This window comes from Eumetopias jubatus, unplaced genomic scaffold (genome assembly GCF_037043125.1).
Source record: "Eumetopias jubatus isolate StellerSeaLion01/CBP00866 unplaced genomic scaffold, mEumJub1_p1.0 scaffold_7, whole genome shotgun sequence".
Classification (NCBI taxonomy): domain Eukaryota; kingdom Metazoa; phylum Chordata; class Mammalia; order Carnivora; family Otariidae; genus Eumetopias; species Eumetopias jubatus.
In genome coordinates, this window is record NW_028274813.1 from 27,868,534 (window position 1) to 27,891,966 (window position 23,433).

The window sequence follows — 23,433 nt, forward strand, 5'->3', positions numbered from 1 at the left end:
TGGCAGATGGTAACTACCCTTATCCTGGTGAGCAATGAGTAGTATATCAAATTGTGGTAATGTGTCAAATTGTCAAATCATTATGTTGTACATCTGAAACTAATTTAACATTGTATGTCAACTATTCATCAATTAAAAATATATATTAGACTGCTTAAAGGAAACAATCTTGGTTCAGCATGTTCAGCAATTTTTTTTTAAAAATCCACTGACCCTACCACTGTTATTATTGAATTATTTGTAAACTTAGTTTTGATTTTAGTTGATTAAGAGCTACTGGGAGCTTCAGCATAGAAGGATGAGAATTACTACCTAGCTTTATGTCAAAGTATATTTAGAGTAATCATAATAAAAAATTGCCAGTATGGGGGCCAATATAGTGTCCAATGCAATGTTCTTCCTTTAAATGCAATTTGCATGACAGTGGAGTGAAAGGCACAGCTCTTACTCAAAAGGAAACTATTTTTTTTTAAGATTTTATTTATTTATTTGACAGAGAAATAGAGAAAGAGCACGAGTAGGCAGAGCAGCAGGCAGAGAGAGAAGCAGACGCTCCATTGAGCAGGGAGCCTGATGTGGGGCTTGAGCCCAAGAACCCTGGGATCATGACCTGAGCCAAAGGCAGCCACTTAACTAACTGAGCCACCCAGGTGCCCCAAAAGGAAGCTATTTTTAAGTTAACTATGGGTCTCAAGGAGATTTCTTCCCAGGCTTTCTTATGCTATTAATTAAGAGACTAGAAATGCAATACTGAGTGGTCACCCCAAATTCTTGAATGTGAACATATTTGTTTTGTTTTGTTTTTTTTGTATCTTTACCTGGTAGACAGGCAAAATTTATACCCTTTCCTTTCAAATTAGAAAAATTACTAATTTAGCCCAATAATAAGAGATAATGATATTTAACTATCAGCAACCAAGGTCAAATCGTATTTTCCACAAATCATAAATAAGGCATCTTGGCTGTGGATAGAGTTCATAACAAAACAAAATGATCTCAGACACCCAAGGACTGGTCTAATAAATATTATTAATAAATATGAAATAAGTAGTTCTAGTAGACCCTTTTCTTTTCTTCCTCTACTCTTGGCAACAACAGGATTCTACTGTGTGCATGGTTCCTTATGGCCACCAAAGCACATTAGACTGCTTACAGAAAATTACCTTGGTGTAGCAGAAATTCTGTTTTTTAGAAATCCACTAACCCTGCCAATGCTATTATGTTAACAGCTAATAAAAGCAGAAAATGTTAATATGTTATCCCATAGTCAGCCTAAAGGTTAAAAAGAATGCAGGCAATACAAACCTTTGCAATGAACCAAAGCAAAGAACACAAGAAGCTCTGAAAAGTTCCGTAAATTTGTAACAAAAGAACTCATAACAAAAGTAAAGCCGATTTAAGACAATAGCAATCTCTATGATCTAGACCATCCTGAGAACAATTCTCCTTCTGTTTTTAGCCAAATAAACAAATCCTGAGAACTGAAGTCTGATTAACTGCATTCTTCTTCTACAGTACACTCAATATCATCCAGCAAATTATGCATTAAGTAGCTGAACAAGTTAAATAAAGAAGCTGAGATATGTTTATTAAAAAAAAAAAAAAATCCAAGGTCTCTAAAACAGAAATCAAATTCTGCCTCTGACTTTTTGGTTGAGACCTAGCCGGGCTACTCATCTTCTGGGCCCTAGGAAATTCATCTGAAATACAGATGAAACAAATCTACCCTAGGATTATTTATGTATCAGTCAATAGAAATAATTGAAAAATTCTTCAGAAACAAAGCTCTGCATAAGTGCTTAAGAAACAAGTAAATAGGGCGCCTGGGTGGCTCAGTTGGTTAAGCATCTGCCTTCAGCTCAGGTCATGATCCCAGGGTCCTGGGAGTCGCATGGGGCTCCCTGCTCAGTGGGGAGTCTTCTCCCTCTGCCCTTCCTCCCCCCCCCACCACTCCCTGCTCTCTAGCTCACTCTCTTGCTCAAATAAATAAAGAAAATCTTTTAAAAAAAAGAAACAAGTAAATGTTTCAAATGCTCTGTATACTCCAGAATATTAAGAAATGCGCCTGGCTGGTTCAGTTGGTAGTGTGTGTGACTCTTGATCTTGGGGTTGTTAGTTCCAGCCTCCCGTTGGGTGTAGAGACTACTTAAAATAAAATCAAAAAAAAAAAAAAAAGAAAGAAAGAAAGAAAAGAAATCTGCCTTTTATTACTGTCCAAATTCCCTATAAAGCAGTGGTTTTCAAACATTTTGCCTGCAAATCACAGTAAGATACATTTTCCATCATACCCCAGAGAGTGAAATACTAAGACATATACAAGTAACACATTTTCATGAAACAATACTAGCCTATGCTAATCTCATGTACTCTGATTTTTTAAAACTAAAACTCACTAAACTGATCTCAAAAGCTACTTAACAGATTACATCCCAAAGACTGAAAAACAGTATAAAATATCTTCAAAAGTCTAAAATACATATGTTAAACAGAGACTCAGCCATAAAACGTAAAGCCATTGATATAAACCTGCTATATATATGTGTGTGTTGTGTGTGTATATATATATATATACACACACATATATACATACACACATATATTACAATCAGCAATTATCATTGATCAGAGTCTTGGGGAAACTGAAATTACTTGAATCCTTACACAAGACAGGAATTAGTGGTAACACCAAGTTAGGAGGGTAGAGATGGCCTAAAACTAATGCAGGCTACATGGAGAAATACTGGGTGGGAGAACCAAGCCAAAATAAACTAAACAAGCAACAGGAGAACAGAGCTGATACAGGCGGTATCTTGCCTCAGTCCTGACTGCCATACAGAAGGGAGTGTATTCCAAAAGGAAACATGACCAGGGGCTTTTACTGCTCTGCCTCAAGAAAGAAACAGAACATCATTGTGTCAACTTCTCCCCAAAAGCAATGTGATTCCACCCTAGGAAAACAAAGCCTAGAATATCAGTACTGCTCTTACTTTAGGGAGGTAGAAAATGCCTTGACCTTGACCCACTTTCAGAAAGAAGGGGGGGAGTGAGAAAAAAGAGGGAAGAAATTGAGAAACACTGTGGTCCCCCCAATTGGTAACCAATCTGCTTCTCAGTTCCCTCCATATCTACCTGTGGCTGACCACAAATATAGACCCAAACAATGCTTCACTAAAGATGAAAAAAACTAAAACAAAAATTCTACTAATGGTAGGGAATTACCATGCTCAAAAATTAAAATTAAAATTAAAATTAAAAAAAGAACCGTTTGGGGCACCTGGATGGCTCAATTGTTAAGAGGCTGCCTTTGACTCTAGGTCATGATCCCAGGGTCCTGGGATAGAGCCCAGCATCCGGCTCCCTGCTCAGCGGGAGGCCTTGCTTCTCTCTCTCCCACTCCCCCTGCTTGTGTTCCCTCTCTCGCTCTCTGTCAAATAAATAAATAAAATATTTTTTAAAAAGGAAGGAAGGAAAGAAGAAAAGAAAGAAAAGAAAAGAACAGTTTAAATTTTGGTATAAAACAGTAGTCCTGGGACCGGACACCTGGGTGGCTCAGTGGGTTAAGTGTCTGAGTGGGGAGCCTGCTTCTTCCTCTGCCTGCAGCTTCCCTGCTTGTACTCACTCTCTCTCTCTGACAAATAAATAAATAAAATCTAAAAAAAAAAATTCCTAGGGGAAGAAAAACAAAGTACCTAGGGACGCCTGGGTGGCTCAGACCCTGAAGCATCTGCCTTCCGCTCAGGTCATGATCCCAGGGGCCTGGGATCAAGTCCTGCATCAGGCCCCTTGCTCAGCAGGAGAGCCTGCTTCTCCCTCTGCCCACCGCTCCTACTTGTGCGTGCACTCTCTCTGACAATTAAATAATCTTAAAAAAAAAAAGCCCAAGTAACTTTTTATATCCCTATCTAGCATATTATGGACGTTGATTAAATTCTAAGAACAAACTGATAATAGGTACTAGTGAGAGAAATCTGGATTAGAGAACTGTGAAGCCAGAATGAATCTTAGAAACTATAGGATTCATCCTGGGCCTTCCCTCTTCCTTCCCAGGATCTGCTGAGGTGTTCCATTCCCACAGCCTTCATTTTTATTCCAGTCACCTCCCCATTTCTCTTCAATCCTTCAGAGCCAAATTTATCAAGAGACTTGTCTCCACCTTCAAATCTCCAATCACTATCCAATCCCATCACTTCACCAAAGCTTCTCTTATAAAGGTTACCAAAGATCTTCGTGTTACCAAATTGGAGGGACACTTAACAGCCCCAATCTTACTTGACCTTTGTAATGAACTATTGTTTTTAATTGTCACACATTCATTTCCGCTGCCTGGGTGACAGATCTACATTATGTCTGGGGATCCACCCCTCCCCCACTGGATACATCCTTGGTTGAGACTATAGATTAAGGTGTTCTTTTCTTCACTGGCCAACTGTTGGACACTTGACCCATATTGAACAAATCAGACACTCTTCCTCAGAATGTGAATTCTCAAAGAAGTAACAAAGGGCTGAAAACTGCTGCAGCAGCCCTTTCATGCCAGTAATGCTGCTAGCAGCCTCCCCTAGAGCTGCTCCGATTCCTGTCCTTCATGAAGCCAGGGCCTTCATCATTTCCTTTGATCCCATGAGCTGCCCACATCCTTGTTATAAATTCCTCTTCTGAAGCAAACTGGTCACTTGCAAACAGAGCCATAACTGGTATTATCCCTTAGAAGCACTGCCTCCTTCCTCCAACACTTATACTCTCTGCTTCCAAGATACATGTTCCTCATTTTACTCTTACATCATTGCCATTCCTCCAGTTTCCTTTGGTAACTCCTATACTCTTCCTGTACTCAGCCTCTAAATATTAATATTCCTCAGGATAGTATTCAGGCTCTCTTTTCTTGCTACATTCTCCTCCTAGTGTAAACTTATGACTTTAAATGATAGTCTTCAATTTTTTAAGGTTTTATTTACATTCCAATTAGTTAACATACAGTGCAATATTAGTTTCACGTATATAATAGTTATTCAACACTTCTATACAATACCTGGAGCTCATCACCAAAATTTTTATCTACAGCCCAGATACCTCCTTTCAGCTGCAGACTTGCATATACAATTGCTTACCCGACATCTCTACTTAACATTTTAATTTGATATCTCAAATTTAACATGTCCAAAATGAATTCTCTCCCAAGCCTGTTTCCCATCACACCCTGCCAGCCCCACTCACCACAACCCTCTACTCAAGACGAGACCACCGTTCACCCCATTTAGGAGTCGTTTTTATTACTTTCTTTCCTTTGCTCCCAATATTCAGTCCAGCTGCAAGTCCTACTGAGACATCAAATCCACCTACTTCTATCTCTACTGTCACCACCCTATTTCAGGCCACCATCAATACTTGTCCTAAACTACTGTTAGTGCCACCTGACTGGTCTCCCTGCTTCTACTCTTGCCTCCATCCATTCTATTCTCTTCACAGTAGTAAACAGCATCTTAAAATATGAGTTCTATTATATCACTCACCTGCTTGAAACTCTTTACTTGGCTTCCCAATGCACCTACACAAAATCCAAACCCCTTATCCTAGCCTGTGAGAACCTTATGTGATCCACTCGTGCTTCTCCAACCACACTTCAAGAGTCAGTCTCCCTTATGTGCTCACCAAGCTTCAGCCATCTTAGTTCCTTGAACAAATTAAGCTCTTTCTGATGTTAGGGATGTGCACATGTCATTTCCTCTACCTTGGAACGCTTTTACCTTTCTCTCCATTGGTTAGCTCTTTTTCATTCTTCTGGGCTCTGCTTAACTATCAACTCATTTAGAGAGGCTTTGTCTGATCGTCTTATCCAAAGACTCCCCATACTTCCACCTTTATTCTCTATCTCTGTTTCTAATTCCTTTTTTTTTTTTTTAAGATTTTATTTATTTGTCAGAGAGAGAGAGAAAGAGCACAAGCAGAGGGAGGGGCAGGTAGAGGGAGAAGCAGGCTCCCGGAGGAGCAAGGAGCCTGACGTGGGACTCAGGACCCTGGGATCATGACCTGAGCCGAAGGCAGACACTTAACTGACTGAGCCACCCAGGTGTCTTGCTGTTTCTAATTCCTTTGGTTTTATATAGCATTCATTTTTTGTCTGGCTACCCTGTAAATTGTAAGCTCCATAAACAAGGGCAGGAACTAGTCTGTCTTGGTCACAACTTTACCTTCCACCACCTAGCATTGTGCCTGGCAAAGTATTATGTAATTCATAAGGAATTCAGGCCTCCAAGAGTCATTTCTGATACTGTGAAGCTCTCTTGGCTTTACTGTGAGATTTAATGGCTTCCATACAAACTTCCCTGCAAGCACCTAGTAAGCACTGAATAAATATCTGTAGAGTAATGAATGACATGCAAATACCGGAATTTTTGTCTCTACTCCTAACCTCTCTTCTGAACCCTAAATTTTCATTTCTAACTGCTTATCTCCCCATGGATATCCATCTCAAACCTAACAATGTCCAAAATCCAGATTATCATCTCCACCACCAAACTTGTTCTTCTTCCTGTATTACCCATTTCAATTATTGCCCAATCTTCTTCCCACGCAGCTGTAAATTCTAGGTCTTTAACAATGTCTCTCATCCTCCATATTTAAATAACCCCAGTAGTTCTGATTCCCCCAAATTTATTCCTCCTGTAATACCCTGTTTAGGTCTCATTATCTTTCAAGTACATTATTAAAATAGGCTTCTAACTGGTCACCCTGTCCTAAAAATTCCCCCTTTCAATCCATCTTTTAATGCAGCCGCTTGAGTTATCTTTCCGAAACAGAAATGCTTATGTTACTCCACTCACTCAAAATTCAGTGCCTCAGAATACTAGTCAAATTCCTAAGCATGGCATTTCAAATATTCTACAGTATATCCTCAAATACTGTTCCAGTTACAGCACTGTCCATATTCTCCAATTAACCCTTTACTCCATCCCCCATGGACTGGCTTTTGGAATGAACACCAGCCTATTTCAGTGCTCAAGTCTTTGCTTAGAACAGTTCTTCCACCAGTAATAAACACTCCCAATCCAGCTGTGATATTTTGAAATCCTTTCCAGCCTTTAAAATACAACTCAAATGCCATCCTCCACTAAGTCACTGATCCTTTCCCTCCAATCAAAACAAATCTGTGCTTTTCTTTGGTGTTTTTGGCAACACACTGTTTCACCTCTCTTTAGCAACTATTCCATCCCGCCCTGGCTGTTCTACATGCATATCTTTTTCACTGGTTAAGGTCGTTGAATTTATTCATTCTAACTCTCATTAACCTAGTATGATGCTTTGAACAAACTAAGCATTCAAAAAGTATCTGCTGAATAAATAGGTAAGCCTCTTCACCTACACAGGAGAAACAAAAGCACTAGAGATCAAGTAACTTGTCAAAAATCAAACATGTACTTAAATGCAAGAATTCTTAAAAATTAGCACCTAAATCTTCCGTTGACTTTACTCTGTCCACGCTAAGATAACACAAAGTGGAATTTCTCACTCCCTAACAACAAAATGCCACTGACTCTATTTCAAAATGTTTCTTTTACTCTCCTTGCAAATATGTTACGTTGACCCATGTGCCAAAGTGATTAAGTACAAATTCTTAAGTCCCAGGTTAGTAATATTTAACTTCCAAATGGTGCCTAAATGCATTTCAGGCCTCATGAGCAAGTAGGATAAACTTTAATAAACTAACTCCATTCTTTCCTCTGAAGAAACTTCAGAGGATAAATTCAACCGGCGAACGCATACAGGCTGTAAACACAGCCCACAGCCTCGCCTTGAAATGACAGGCGAAGGAGAAGCCAGGAGCCAAGCCCCTCAGAGCCGGCAGCCTTCCTTCTTCTAGACCCAGGAAATAAGTGGACGTATGAAAGAGGGTAGCTCTGGGATGAAATAATCCAGGGCAGAGTCCTCTTGGCATCCTCTTTCCCCCTCTGCAAAGGCCTTGGTGTAGGGCCCCAAGGCCCGCGGGCAGGGCCCGGCTGCGGGTGCAGTCCAGCAGCCCCCGCCCTTAGGGACTCGCTGCTGACTCCAGCTTTCTCAAGACCGTCTTGTTCCTAAGCCCCTACCCCCAAAACCAAGCAAAGGAGCAATCACATCAGCCACAACGCCGCGAGGGGAAGGGCCGAAGCCGTAGGGCTTCAGACCGGCCGCTCCCGGGCCCGCCAGATCTGGGAGGGGTGCCCAAGGGGGGCGGTCTCCCTGTCCTCTCCGGAGGCGAACTCGGCCCGAGCCCCTGAGGAGCCGGTACTGGCTCCCTCCCTCTCGGGGACCACCTAGCTGCGCGGGTGTGGCCTGGCCCAGACCGGAGCTCACCTTCCCGTCCCGGGCAGCCTGCTAGCCGTCAAGGCGGTCCCGAATTCCGTCCACACACAGCGTCTTCCGGCTCCCGCCGGAAGCAGCGGCAGCGCGGGACAGGAAGTTTGGCCGGCCCCCAACGCTCACACCCACTCGCTTGCCCCAGGCTGGACCTGGGGGGTTCCGCCCGAGGCGTGGAGGGATGGAGGGAGGCGGGAGGCCGGGCTGTCTGCGCAGGGCCGGGCCTCCGGACGCTAGGAGCTGTGGTCTCCCGAGCCCTGTTCATTCCGGGCCTTGGGGCCCGGCGATCTGCGACGCCCGAAAACGGGGTCAGTTCATTCCAGCCGTGACATCACTGCTTCCTTGCAGCAGCAGATGGGGTAGTTTTTCCTGTCAGCTGAGAGCGAAACTAGTTACAATGGAGGCCAGCGAGAAAGAGAGCACTACTTAAACATTTACCGAAGTTCTCACTGAAGAGGACCTCAAAGCTTCGCTGCCTGAGAAGGGAACTTGCAGAATCTAGTTCTGCATTGCATTCGGGACAGGGTAAGAATTGAGACTCAGGTGTACAACTTTTCTTCTAATATCAATTCCCTAGAGTCTGGGATCCCTATATGAGGATGGAAAGAGCTCTCGAATACCCACACTGGGGGCTAGAACACTTGAGTTCCAGGCTGGATGCCATCACGTTAGAGCTTTATGCGGTTGAGACTTTGAAATTACTAATTTTTAAATACTTGCTGTGTGCCAAAGGATGAGGAACTCAACTAAAATAGTGGCAGTGGGAATTAAAGGAGTTCTCTAAGGCATTTTCAGCGTTGACAGGCCTGATGACAGGCCATCTGAATGAGTGACGGAGTATTAGTTTGGGTGCACAATGGTGATTTAAAAACAAAGCAGAAACGTGTAAGAGGAAGGTGATTCCTCTTTAGATAAACAGTTTATCCCGCATGCCAACAGGATATTTTACTTGGGAGGTCCTAAGCTCAAGTAAGAGGTCAGAAATAGAGATGCAGATTTGGGAGTTATCAACATACAGCGCTCTCTGGAGATGAAATGATCCAGGAAAGGTATATAAAAGAAGAGGACACTGAGGTCAGCTGGAGTGACTGATGACTCACACAGTTTGAATCTATGTCCTACAAATGTTGCAGACAAAAGTATATAGCAGGGTGTAAAAAGGTGACCATAAACCAGCACAACACTTGAAAAATATCTTCAATTTTATTGTAAAGGGTTGATTATAATTAATGAAACAAACCGTCTTATTTAGAGGTACATTAGATCTTGAACACTCATGTTTACAACCAATTGTTAATTTGCTCAGTCCTGTCATTTTCTAAAGCTGTCTTTGTTGCCTAAATCTTTCTGATCACTTAAAACTTCAAGTGATGTTTTTATCTATTTGCCCTCAAAATCTTTACACTATTTGACAGTATGTAACTGCTAACCTAAAACAAACATGCTTTTATCAATACATGTATTTGAGTTTTTAGGCTATACAGTAAATTATTTAGCAAAACACAAACAGATAATCCTCTGTAATAAACTAGTCTTTTCATCAACCTGACTGACCTGTTTTCTTCTCAACACAAAACCTCTGCTCTCCTATCCTAAAAACTGCTCCACAAGCTCTAAATTCCCCCCAAACCCCAACACATGCTCTGCCATTAAATCTCTTCCATCTACAATATAGAAAAGCCATCCCAATTCTATTCTTATACCAAGTTACAGTTCAAGAATTATGTAAAGCATTTTCAGGTCAACATATATTTACTATGTGTCTTCTCAAGCATTCTATTTTAAATAAAAGTTAACTGTAAAAATTGACTTATTAAGCTGATCCATTAAGCACTTATATCAAATCTCCGGTGGTTTCAGAATATCTGATCAAATATCATATATCAGTTTTAGTAAAAGAAAGAAAAATAGGTCATGTTGACTTCAATCTATTACTGTAAATAATCATGTTGGATATAGAAAACACATATGATATTGAAGATATAGGAAAAAATTATGCAACTAGAAAATATTACCAACGATCACATTTAAATAAAAAGCCATCTGTACTCTTAAGATATTTTTTAATGTATCTTAAAAATCTTTGTGCAAAATGGAAAGAAATCTGTATATTTCCTTGATAAAGATGCTTATACAGATTACACAGAGGTTTCTTCTGAAATGCAAACTATCTGCTTTCCTATGTTACCTCCTGTCATCATGGACTGGAATGCAGCTAGAAAGAAAAAAAATCTAGGTTATATGAAAACATGAATATCACTATCATACATGTTTATTAGTACATGAAACAGTTAATTTGAATAATTTCTGCGATGATCTTAATATTAAGAATAGAAGGAAACTGTCATGAAAAGAAGTTACAAGATAAACTAACCCAATTTATATCTTAAAAATGTGCTTTTACCCAAACTATAAATACTTATATCTACCTCAATATTCACTGTTTACAGAGTCTGAAGACTAGAATAAGTATGAGGATAAAATGTCAGGAAAATCAATTTTCCAAAAACTATTAAAAATAATAGAAATCTGGGGCACCTGGGTGGCTAAGTGATCAACTCTCGATTTCCACTCAGGTCCTGATCTCTGGGTGGTGATCTCTGGGTCATGAGGTGGAGCCCCACACTGGGCTCTGTGCTGGGCGTGGAGCGTGCCTGGGATTCTCTCTCCTTCTGCCTCTCCCTCCCCCCACGTCCCCGCACTCCCTATCCCCACTCGCGCACTCTCTCCAAAAATTAAAAAGATTATAGAAATCTTGGGGCACCTGGGTGGCTCAGTCAGTTAAGCATCTCCCTTTGGCTCAGGTCATGATCCTGGAGTCCTGGGATCTAGCCCCTCCATGGGCTTCCTGCTCAGCGGAGAGTTTGCTTCTCCCTCTCCCTCTTCCCCTCCCCCTGCTTGTGCTCTCTAGCTCTGTCAAATAAATAAAATCTTTTAAAAAAAATAGAAATCTAATCATAAAGTTTTACTAAGTAAAATACACATCTGTTTATGCCAGGAAAATGAGTGAAATTTATATTTCTGTTTGGTAAACATATTGATCAAATGTATTAAATATTTTTTCTATAAAAGTCAAAAAATCAGTTTAATCTCTTTCATTTGAAACAAAGAATGTTGAAATCTGTGTATATTAGGAAAAAAAAAACCTAGGGGCGCCTGGGTGGCTCACTTGTTTAAGCTTCTGCCTTCAGCTCAGGTCATGATCCCAGGGTCCTGGGACTGAGCCCCATGCCAGGCTCCCTGCTCAGCAGGATGTCTGCCTCTCCCCTTGTCTCCCCTCCCACCCCCCCAACTTGTGGCTCATGCTCACTCTTTCTCTCTCAAATAAATAAATAAAATCTTAAAAAAAAACTTAAATATTGAAAATCTGTTTAATATAATCTTATGATGCCTTAGAACCATTCAACCTGGGGGCACCTGGGTGGCTCAGTCCCTTAAGTGTCTGCCTTGGGCTCAGGTCATGATCTCAGGATCCTGGGATTGCCCAGCATTTGGGCTCCCTGCTCAGTAAGGAGCCTGCTACTCCCTCTTCCTCTGCTCCTACCCCCTGCTCATGCTCACTGGCGCTCTCTCTCAAATAAATAAAACCAATCTGAAAAAGTTACGTAGAAGCTAAATGACTTTCATGATTCTTACGTTTTTTTCGTAACTTGTTTCAAAACCAAAGAAACATTTATTTTATGATTTGAAATGAAAACAATACTTCTTAAATACCTCTAAGCTGAACTTTAACGAAGTTTGATGAAGATATTTAAGTAAACTCGCAGGGTGGTTTTACAGGAAAGAAAGAAATGCTTTAAAAAGAAAAAAACAGGAGGCAGAGCAAGATGGCGGAGGAGTAGGAGACCTAGATTTCGTCTGGTCTCTCAGGAATTCAGCTGAATAGGGATCAAACCATTCTGAACACCTACGAACTCAACAGGAGATCGAAGAGGAGAGTAGCAACAACTCTCTGAACAGAGAAGCGACCACTTCCTGGAAGGTAGGACGTGCGGAGAAGTGAATCCGAGGCGATATTCGGGAGGATAGATGGCGGGGGAGGGGCCTCCGCCAGCCGCTTCTGGCAAGTGGTAGAACCGTGGAGCACAAAATCGGACCTTTTAGAAGTTGGCTTGGCTGAGGGACATCGCTGCAGTGGCTAAGCAGGGGGTGGAATCCTCCCGGGACAGTGTGGTCTCAGGACCCTCGGGGTCACAGAAAGACCGGGGGTGCCTGAGTGCAGCAGAGCTCCCAGGTATCAGAGCAGGGAAGCCGGCTGCAGAGACGGAGCCGAGGCACGGGCTCTCAGCTCCGGGTTGCCATAAACTGTGATCCGCGGCCCAGTTGGGCCACTGCTCCTCCAGCAGGGACCCAACAAGCGGCAGAGCTGGGGAGACGCCCCTTCCGTCCCGGGGAGGAGCGGCGCGGGAACGCACCGCAGGGATCTGCTGGGTTTGGAGACTCCACACGGGGTCGGGTGCCAGAGATAGCAACGCTGGGTCACAGGCCGGGTGAGCACGGAGTGCGGCCGGAGACCAGGGAGACGGGAGTGACTGCTTTTCTCTGGGGGTGCACTGAGGAGCGGGGCCCCGAGTTCTCAGCTCCTCCGGGTGGAGATTGGGAGGCCACCATTTTCACCCTGGTCCTTCAAAGCTGTACCGAGAGCTTGCAGGGAACAAAAGCTCCTGAGAGCAAACCCAAGCAGCTTCCTTAGCCCGGACCGACAAGGGCGGGGCAATTCAGCCTCCGGCAAAGACATTTAGAAACCACAGCAACAGACCCCTCCCCCAGAAGATCAGCACGAACAGCCAGCAAGCCAAGACCAAGTTTACAGATCAAGGAGAACGGGAGAACTCCAGCGCTAGGGGAATACTGCACATAGAATTCATGGCCTTTTTTTACCATGATTCATTAGTTCATCAAAGTTAATTTTTGTTAACTGTTTTTTTTATTTTTCTTTTTCCCTTTTTCAACCAACATCTTATCAATCCCTTTTTTAAAAAAAAAACATTTTTTTATTTTTCATTTTTAGAGTCATATTTTATCCCTTCATAGTAGTTACCCTTATTTTTGGCATATATATATATAAGTTGTTCTCTCTTTAAAATTTTGAGATAGTTTCTTCTAACAGATCAAAATATACCCTAAATCACTAGTGTATGGCTTTGTTCTAGTCTCCTGCCTGATCACATTCTCTCCCTTTTTCCTTTTTTTTTTTCTTAAATCTTCTTTCTTTTTTCAAACAACTTCTTATCAAGTCCTTTTATAAAATCTTTTATAATTTTCATATTTACAATCATCTTCCATCCCTTCATTGTATCAACACTTATTTTGTACATATATGTCTTTCTTCCTTTAAAATTTTAGGAGGCACTTTTTTCTAACAGACCAAAATACGCCCAAAATCTAGTGTGTGGCACTGATCTATGCACTAGCCTGATCATATTTGATCACATTCTGCTTTTTTTTGTATTGTTCTGTTTTTGTTTTTATCTTTTTTTCTTTTATCTTTTTTTTTTCTCTTTCTTTTTTCTTTCTTTCCCTTTCTTTTCCCCTGGTTTCAGGTCTTTTCGGATTTGTATACAGTATATTTGCTGGGGACGTTGTAAACCTGTTAGCATTTTGTTCTCTCATTCATCTATTCTCCTCTGGACAAAATGACAAGACGAAAAAAATCACCTCAGCAAAAAGAACAAGAGGTAGTACCGTCAGCCAGGGACCTACTCAATACGGACATTAGTACGATGTCGGACCTAGAGTTCAGAATCATGACTTTAAAGATACTAGCTGGGCTTGAAAAAAGCGTGGAAGTTATTAGAGAAACCCTTTCTGGAGAAATAAAAGAACTAAAATCTAACCAAGTCGAAATCAAAAAGGCTATTGATGAGGTGCAATCAAAAATGGGGGCACTAACTGCTAGGATAAATGAGGCAGAAGAGAGAATCAGTGATATAGAAGACCAAATGATGGAAAATAAAGAAGCTGAGAAAAAGAGAGAGAAACAACTACAGGATCACAAGGGCAGAATTCGAGAGATAAGTGATACGATAAGATGAAACACCATTAGAATAATTGGGATCCCAGAAGAAGAAGAAAGAGAGAGAGGAGCAGAAGGTATATTGGAGCAAATAATAGCAGAGAACTTCCCTAATGTGAGGAAGGAAACAGGCATCAAAATCCAGGAGGCACAGAGAACCCCTCTCAAAATCAATAAAAATAGGTCAACACCCCGACATCTAATAGTAAAACTTACAAGTCTCAGAGACAAAGAGAAAATCCTGAAAGCAGCTCGGGAGAAGAGATATGTAACCTACAATGGTAGAAACATTAGATTGGCAACAGACCTATCCACAGAGACCTGGCAGGCCAGAAAGGACTGGCAAGATATCTTCAGAGCACTAAACGAGAAAAATATGCAGCCAAGAATACTATATCCAGCTAGGCTGTCATTGAAAATAGAAGGAGAGATAAAAAGCTTCCAGAACAAACAAAAATTAAAGGAATTTGCAAACACGAAACCAGCCCTCCAAGAAATATTGAAAGGGGTCCTCTAAGCAAAGAGAGAGCCTAAAAGCAGCAAAGATCAGAAAGGAACACAGACAACATACAGTAACAGTCACCTTACAGGCAATACAATGGCACTAAATTCATACCTTTCAATAGTTACCCTGAATGTAAATGGGTTAAATGCCCCAATCAAAAGACACAGGCTATCAGATTGGATTAAAAAACAAGACCCATCAATATGCTCTCTGCAAGAGACTCATTTTAGACCCAAACACACCTCCAGATTGAAAGTGAGGGGGTGGAAAACCATTTACCATGCTAATGGACATCAAAAGAAAGCTGGGGTGGCAATCCTTATATCAGACAAACTAGATTTTAAAACAAAGACTGTAATAAGAGATGAGGAAGGACACTATATCCTACTTAAAGGGTCTATCCAACAAGAAGATCTAACAATTGTAAATATCTATGCCCCGAACATGGGAGCAGCCAATTATATAAGGCAATTAATAACAAAAGCAAAGAAACACATTGACAACAATACAATAATAGTGGGGGACTTTAACACCCCCCTGACTGAAATGGACAGATCATCTAAGCAAAAGATCAACAAGGAAATAAAGACTTTAAATGACACACTGGACCAAATGGACTTCACAGACACATTCAGAACATTCCATCCCAAAGCAACGGAATACACATTCTTCTCTAGTGCCCATGGAACATTCTCCAGAATTGATCACATCCTAGGTCACAAATCAGGTCTCAACTGGTACCAAAAGATTGGGATCATTCCCTGCATATTTTCAGACCACAATGCTTTGAAACTAGAACTCAATCACAAGAGGAAAGTCGGAAAGAACTCAAATACATGGAGGCTAAAGAGCATCCTACTAAAGAATGAATGGGTCAACCAGGATTTTAAAGAAGAATTAAAAAAATTCATGGAAACCAATGAAAATGAAAACACAACTGTTCAAAATCTTTGGGATACAGCAAAGGCAGTCCTGAGAGGAAAGTATACAGCAATACAAGCCTTTCTCAAGAAACAAGAAAGGTCTCAAATACACAACCTAACTCTACACCTAAAGGAGCTGGAGAAAGAACAGCAAATAAAGCCTAAACCCAGCAGGAGAAGAGAAATATTAAAGATCAGAGCAGAAATCAATGAACTAGAAACCAAAAGAACAGTAGAACAGATCAACGAAACTAGGAGCTGGTTCTTTGAAAGAATTAACAAGATTGATGAACCCCTGGCCAGACTTATCCAAAAGAAAAGAGAAGTGACCCAAATGAACAAAATCATGAATGAAAGAGAGATCACAACCAACACCAAAGAAATACAAACAATTATAAGAACATATTATGAGCAACTCTATGCCAGCAAATTAGATAACCTGGAAGAAATGGGTGCATTCCTAGAGATATATCAACTACCAAAATTGAACCAGGAAGAAATAGAAAACCTGAACAGACCTATAACCACTAAGGAAATTGAAGCAGTCATCAAAAATCTCCCAACAAACAAAAGCCCAGGGCCAGATGGCTTCCCAGGGGAATTCTATCAGACATTTAAAGAAGAATTAATACCTATTCTCCTGAAACTGTTCCAAAAAATAGAAATGGAAGGAAAACTTCCGAACTCATTTTATGAGGCCAGCATTACCTTGATCCCAAAACCAGACAAAGACCCCATCAAAAAGGAGAATTACAGACCAATATCCTTGATGAACATGGATGCAAAAATTCTCACCAAAATACTAGCCAATAGGATCCAACAGTACATTAAAAGGATTATTCACCACGACCAAGTGGGATTTATCCCTGGGCTGCAAGGCCGGTTCAACATCCGCAAATCAATCAACGTGATACAATGCATTAACAAAAGAAAGAACAAGAATCATATGATCCTCTCAATAGATGCAGAAAAAGCATTTGACAAAGTACAGCATCCTTTCTTGATCAAAACTCTTCAGAGTATAGGGATAGAGGGTACATACCTCAATATCATAAAAGCCATCTATGAAAAACCTAAAGCGAATATCATTCTCAATGGGGAAAGGCTGAGAGCTTTTCCCCTAAGGTCAGGAACGCGGCAGGGATGTCCACTCTCACCACTGCTATTCAACATAGTATTAGAAGTCCTAGCCACAGCAATCAGACAACAAAAAGAAATCAAAGGCATCCAAATCGGCAAAGAGGAAGTCAAACTCTCACTCTTTGCAGATGATATGATACTGTATGTGGAAAACCCAAAAGACTCCACCCCAAAACTGCTAGAACTCATACAGGAATTCAGTAAAGTAGCAAGATATAAAATCAATGCACAGAAATCAGTGGCATTCCTATACACCAACAACAAGACAGAAGAGAGACAAATCAAGGAGTCGATCCCATTTACAATTGCACCCAAAACCATAAGATACCTAGGAATAAATTTAACCAAAGAGGCAAAGGATCTGTACTCAGAAAACTATAAAATACTCAGGAAAGAAATTGAAGAAGACACAAAGAAATGGAAAAACGTTCCATGCTCATGGATTGGGAGAACCAACATTGTGAAGATGTCAATGCTACCTAGAGCAATCTACACATTCAATGCAATCCCCATCAAAATACCATCCACTTTTTTCAAAGAAATGGAACAAATAATCCTAAAATTTGTATGGAACCAGAAGAGACCCCGAATAGCCAGAGGAATATTGAAAAAGAAAAGCAAAGCTGGCGGCATCACAATTCCGGACTTCCAGCTCTATTACAAAGCTGTCATCATCAAGACAGTATGGTACTGGCACAAAAACAGACACATAGATCAATGGAACAGAATCGAGAGCCCAGAAATGGACCCTCAACTCTATGGTCAACTTATCTTTGACAAAGCAGGAAAGAATGTCCAATGGAAAGAAGACAGTCTCTTCAACAAATGGTGTTGGGAAAATTGGACAGCCACATGCAGAAGAATGAAACTGGACCATTTCCTTACACCACACACAAAAATAGACTCCAAATGGTTGAAAGACCTAAACGTGAGACAGGAGTCCATCAAAATCCTAAAGGAGAACACAGGTAGCAACCTCTTCGACCTCAGCCGCAGCAACTTCTTCCTAGAAACATCGCCAAAGGCAAGGGAAGCCAGGGCAAAAATGAACTATTGGGATTTCATCAAGATAAAAAGCTTTTGCACAGCAAAAGAAACAGTCCACAAAACCAAAAGACAACCGACAGAATGGGAGAAAATATTTGCAAATGACATACCAAATAAAGGGCTAGTATCCAAAATCTATAAAGAACTTATCGAACTCAACACCCAAAGAACAAATAATCCAATCGAGAAATGGGCAGAAGACATGAACAGACATTTTTCCAAAGAAGACATCCAAATGGCCAACAGGCACATGAAAAAGTGCTCAACATCGCTCGGCATCAGGGAAATCCAAATCAAAACCTCAATGAGATACCACCTCACACCCGTCAGAATGGCTAAAATTAACAAGTCAGGAAACGACAGATGTTGGCGGGGATGTGGAGAAAGGGGAACCCTCCTACACTGTTGGTGGGAATGCAAGCTGGTGCAACCACTCTGGAAAACAGTATGGAGGTTCCTCAAACAGTTGAAATTAGAGCTACCATTCGATCCAGCAATTGCACTACTGGGTATTTACCCCAAAGATACAAATGTAGGGACCTGAAGGGGTACGTGCACCCCAATGTTTATAGCAGCAATGTCCACAATAGCCAAACTGTGGAAAGAGCCAAGATGTCCATCGACAGATGAATGGATAAAGAAGATGTGGTATATATACACAATGGAATATTATGCAGCCATCAAAAGGAATGAGATCTTGCCATTTGCAACGATGTGGATGGAACTGGAGGGTGTTATGCTTAGTGAAATAAGTCAATCAGAGAAAGACATGTATCATATGAGCTCACTGATATGAGGAATTCTTAATCTCAGGAAACAAACTGAGTGTTGCTGAGTGGTGGGGGGTGGGAGGGATGGGGTGGCTGGGTGATAGACATTGGGGAGGGTATGTGCTACGGTGAGCGTTGTGAATTGTGCAAGACTGTTGAATCACAGATCTGTACTTCTGAAACAAATAACGCAACATATTTTAAGAAAAAAGAAAAAGAAGAAGATATCAGGAGGGGAAGAATGAAGGGGAGTAAGTCAGAGGGGGAGACGAACCATGAGAGATGATGGACTCTGAAAAACAAACTGAGGGTTCTAGAGGGGAGGAGGGCAGGGGGATGGGTTAGCCTGGTGATGGGTATTAAAGAGGGCACATTCTGCATGGAGCACTGGGTGTTATGAACAAACAATGAATCATGGAACACTACATCAAAAACTAATGATGTAATATATGGTGATTAACATAACAATAATAATTTTAAAAAAAAGAGAAGAAATGTTAGAAAATACGCCATAAATTATAAAACAAAAAAATAAATAAATAAAATAAAATAAAATAAAGAAAAAGAAAAAAACACCAGTGAAGTACAATTCAAGGAAAAAAGGGAGTATTTGTGCCAAGCTCATGCATATAATAAATAAATCGACGTCCATCTTACCTCCCATGTTTTCCAATCCATTTATCACAGTCTCTTTGATCTGGAAATCAAAATACCTACATATAGTATTCTTTAGGTCAGTGTATCTATTTATAGTTGACCTTGAACAACATGGGTCTGAACTGTGCAGGTCTATTTATACACAGATCCTTTTTATAAACACGGCACAGTACTACATATGTATTTACCCTTCTTGTGATTTTCTTAATAACATTTTCTTTTCTCTAGTTTACTGTAAAGAATACAGTATAGGGGCGCCTGGGTGGCTCAGTAGTTAAATATCTGCCTTCCGCTCAGGTCATGATCCCAGTGTCCTGGTCCCTGGCTTCAAGCCAGTGGGGAGCCTGCTTCTCCCTCTCCAACTCCCCCAAGCTTGTGTTCCCTCTCTTGCTATCTCTGTCAAATAAATAAATAAAATCTTAAAAAAAAAATACAGTATAAATTATACATAACACACAAAATATGTGGTAAATCAACCGTTTATGTTATCAGTAAGGCTCCTGGTCAACAGTAGGCTATTAGTAGTTTTGGGGGAGTCAAAAGATATACCGGGATTTTCAACTGCATGGAGGGGGAGGATGTCAGCACCTTTAACCCCTGAGGTGCTCAGGGTCAACTGTAATATTCTTCATTTTTGCAAAGGGCAGCAACACTCTTTAGCACTTTGTCTAAAAATAGATATTCCTCATTTCATGGAGGCAGCACAGAAAAGTTTCCTATGAAATAATTTTTTTTTTAAGATTTTATTTATTTATTTGAGAGAGAGAAACAGCATGAGAGAGGGGAGAGGGTCAGGGAGAAGTAGGCCCCCCGCTGAGCAGGGAGCCCGACATGGGACTCAGATCTCAGGACTCCGGGACCATGACCCAAGCCGAAGGCAGTCGCCCAACCAAATGAGCCACCCAGGCACCCGAAATGATTTTTAAAAATAAAATCCTCTTGGGGCGCCTGGGTGACAGTCAGTCAAGCATCTGACTCGATTTCAGCTCAGGTCGTGGGACTGAGTCTGGCATGAGGCTATAGGCTCTAGGCTCTGGGCTCTGGGCTCTGTGGGGAGTCTACATGAGATTCTCTCCCTCTCTCCTTACCCCTCTCCACCGCTCACGCGGTCTCTCTCTCTCTCTCTCTCTAGAATAGATAAATCTTTTAAAAATATAAAAATAAAAAAATAAAATCTTCTTTTCCCACTGTCTGATCCTTAACTGGTAGTATCACAAAGTATACAATCTCTTTTCAAAAAACAAAGTACATAAACATAAGCACACACACATATAACTTTGCCTATCATTTGCAAGTTTCAAGAACATCCTAGGTCAGAATCTCTACAGCCCTGATTAATAACTCTTGATTTCCAGCCAGCAACCAAGATATATCAGAATATCAGGGAGGGAACAAAAGATGTATGGTGGTAGAGGGTTAGGGGTACCAGGAGGTACTTATAAGACTTTTGAGAAAGCATAGCTTCTAACACATAGTAGCATTCCATAAATATTTGTTAAAGTAATGAATATTAAAATTTGGAAAAAAACACCTACTTATCTTGTAATATAGTCTAAGAAAAGTAAAGGTTAATGAAATCTTAGATAAAGGTACTAACCGGAAAGAGTTTCTCAATTAGGAGGTTATACTCACCTGGGAGTAAACTTAATTTACAATATTTAGTACAATTTTGTAGGAATTTTTATTATGAAGTTATGTTTGCCATCATAAATTCAAATAACATAAAAGTATATTAAGTAGCAGACAAACGATATTGATAAACAACAGAAGCAAGTTCTACCTTTAGCTTCCCTTCTTTAAACCACTGACTCAGCTGTAGAATGCCAGACTCAAATTTGTCCTTATGGTTCAACACCAGAAATCTTTCTCTGTAGTGGGGAAGAAAAAAGGATAATGATCAGAGATTAGAGGGTGAAATAGTCCAAAACCAAATCATTCCAGAACTCTAATACCTGTTAATCTTTCAACATTAGGACGTAATCACAGAGTCTGGTCAGATACAGTTTTAGGTGTAGTTACAGGTGTAAGTATAGTGGACTTCTATTGTTTTGTCTGGCCAGCATCCAGAACTCTGTTTGGTAATTAGCACTGTGATTTGACTTTGTGGGTAGTATCCTTTCCTCACCCATCCGTGACCAAAGCCAGGCCAGTCTGAGCCGGTAAGTATCAGCTTTGGACTTAACAAAACCGAGAGGAGAGAGCTGTCCTCTTTTCGCTTGGGTTGCTAACCTGGTATGAGACAAGGGATGACAGTCATCCTCTCACTGGGCTGCAAAAGAGCCTGGGAGGGAACAGAGCCAACACAAAAGAAAGCACGGCCCAGAGGCAGAGAAAAACTGAGTAGTGATGCCACTATGCAAACCTTTTATCCAGCCAAATCTAAGTCAATACTAATACCGGACTTCTCAGAAACATGAGCCAATAAATTTCCTTTGTACTTAAGCCAATGTGAGTTGAGTTTCTGTCACTTGGGGGAAAAAAAGGCTTGCAAAAGATTGATAGAACAGATGCATTTTTAGAAAGTTTTCTGCCAGGGCACTAGTTGACAAAAACCTAAATATTGAACTGGCTTAATATGTATATTTTCAAGTTTTATTTAATAAGAGGAAATTATAGGGGCGCTTGGATGGCTCAGATGGTTGAGGGTCTGACTCCTGATTTGGGCTCAGGTCATCATCTCAGGGTCATGAGATGAAGCCCCGCAGTGTGCTCCACACTCAGCTCATCGGGGAGTCTGCTTCTCTCCCCCTTTCTCTCTCTGCCCCTCCCCTCCATGTGCGCACAAGGGTGCTCTCTGAAATACATAAATAAATATTTTTTAAAAATAAGGAAAACTGGGGCGCCTGGGTGGCTCAGTCGTTAAGCGTCTGCCTTCGGCTCAGGTCATGATACCAGGGTCCTGGGATCGAGCCCCGCATCAGGCTCCCTGCTCCGCGGGAAGCCTTCTTCTCTCTCTCCCACTCCCCCTGCTTGTGTTCCCTCTCTCGCTGTCTCTCTCTGTCAAATAAATAAAAATCTTTAAAAAAAAATAAGGAAAAATGATATATGAAGAACATACATTTTATATACATCTATGATCTTTAAACTCATGAACCTAGTAATAAGGGGAAAAGGGTAGACCATACCTTGTGATGTTTCTTTCTTTTTGGATTGCTTCTACAGCAGGGGGTAGTGGAGGAGGATAAGGCACATCTTTGTTGTACTGAGAAATTTGACCACACAGGATGATATGGCTGTTCTGATTCATCTGTTCAGAGAAAATTGATTATTATACCCTAAAATATATGCCTTACCTATGTTTACTGATTTTACGGTTGCTTCAATGAAAGCCTCCTTGATTATTATATTTAATCAATTGGTGCCAATTAACTGATTTTGCTTTGCAGATTTACACCTTATTATGTTTTGAAGAGTTTTAATTAACTAGGAAACAAGTCCCCTCCAACGGAACATAGAGGTAAGGGAGAGTTCGGCAATGTGCAAAAGAATTACACTGGTGTTGCCATTATTGTTGCTACTGTCAGTAGTAGCAGTAAAGTCGTTTCTTGGATTTAAATAACCTCAACTGCAAATAATTTTACATATAGTAAAGGACAATGCAGTGTTAATAGCCAACGTTCATACTTTGTAACCTTGTCAATAAAAATATGTAAATACCTGTAATCTATGAAAATCCTTTCCCTACCCGAAGTCAGAGGCCATGGCTGTGAGTTAGCTGATAGGGAATTAGGGTCAAAACTTCACCATTTGAACAATACTACTGTATTTTTTTTTTTTTAAGATTTTATTTTTAAGTAATTTCTACACCCAGCGTGGGGCTAGAACACACAACCCCGAGATCAAGAGTTCCGTGCCTGACCAACCAAGCCAGCCAGGTACCCCTACAACTGTTAATTTTTGACAAAAAATAAAATGCAGGTGAAAAATATAATATTGCTAGCGAAGAAATGAAATTGATGCTCATGTGCAAATCTGCAAGCAAATGGAAGTAGGTGTCAGCAAGCTTTTCGATATCATTTAATTACAATACTGATCATTACGTTA

The 23,433-nt window shown here is 40.8% G+C and overlaps 2 protein-coding genes across 3 annotated transcripts in view; both read right to left on the reverse strand.

The window, feature by feature from the left end:
• ZNF410 (zinc finger protein 410) overlaps nt 1–8,419 on the reverse strand; it is a 40,599-nt gene extending 32,180 nt beyond the window's left edge. The window contains exon 1 of one of the 2 annotated variants that reach the window (XM_028097447.2): nt 8,329–8,419. The gene's annotated coding sequence lies outside the window, so the exon portion shown is untranslated. The remainder of the gene's footprint in view (nt 1–8,328) is intronic. The other variant, XM_028097455.2, reaches the window with a different exon arrangement.
• Nucleotides 8,420–10,374: 1,955 nt separating this feature from the next.
• Nucleotides 10,375–23,433, reverse strand: part of PTGR2 (prostaglandin reductase 2) — a 34,452-nt gene continuing 21,393 nt past the window's right edge. Inside the window, exons 7-10 of the mRNA XM_028102172.2 lie at nt 22,515–22,636; nt 21,170–21,257; nt 19,390–19,429; nt 10,375–10,546 (exon numbers count right to left, since the gene is read on the reverse strand). Coding sequence (XP_027957973.1) covers nt 10,470–10,546; nt 19,390–19,429; nt 21,170–21,257; nt 22,515–22,636 — 327 coding nt within the window. The 3' untranslated portion in view covers nt 10,375–10,469. The remainder of the gene's footprint in view (nt 10,547–19,389; nt 19,430–21,169; nt 21,258–22,514; nt 22,637–23,433) is intronic.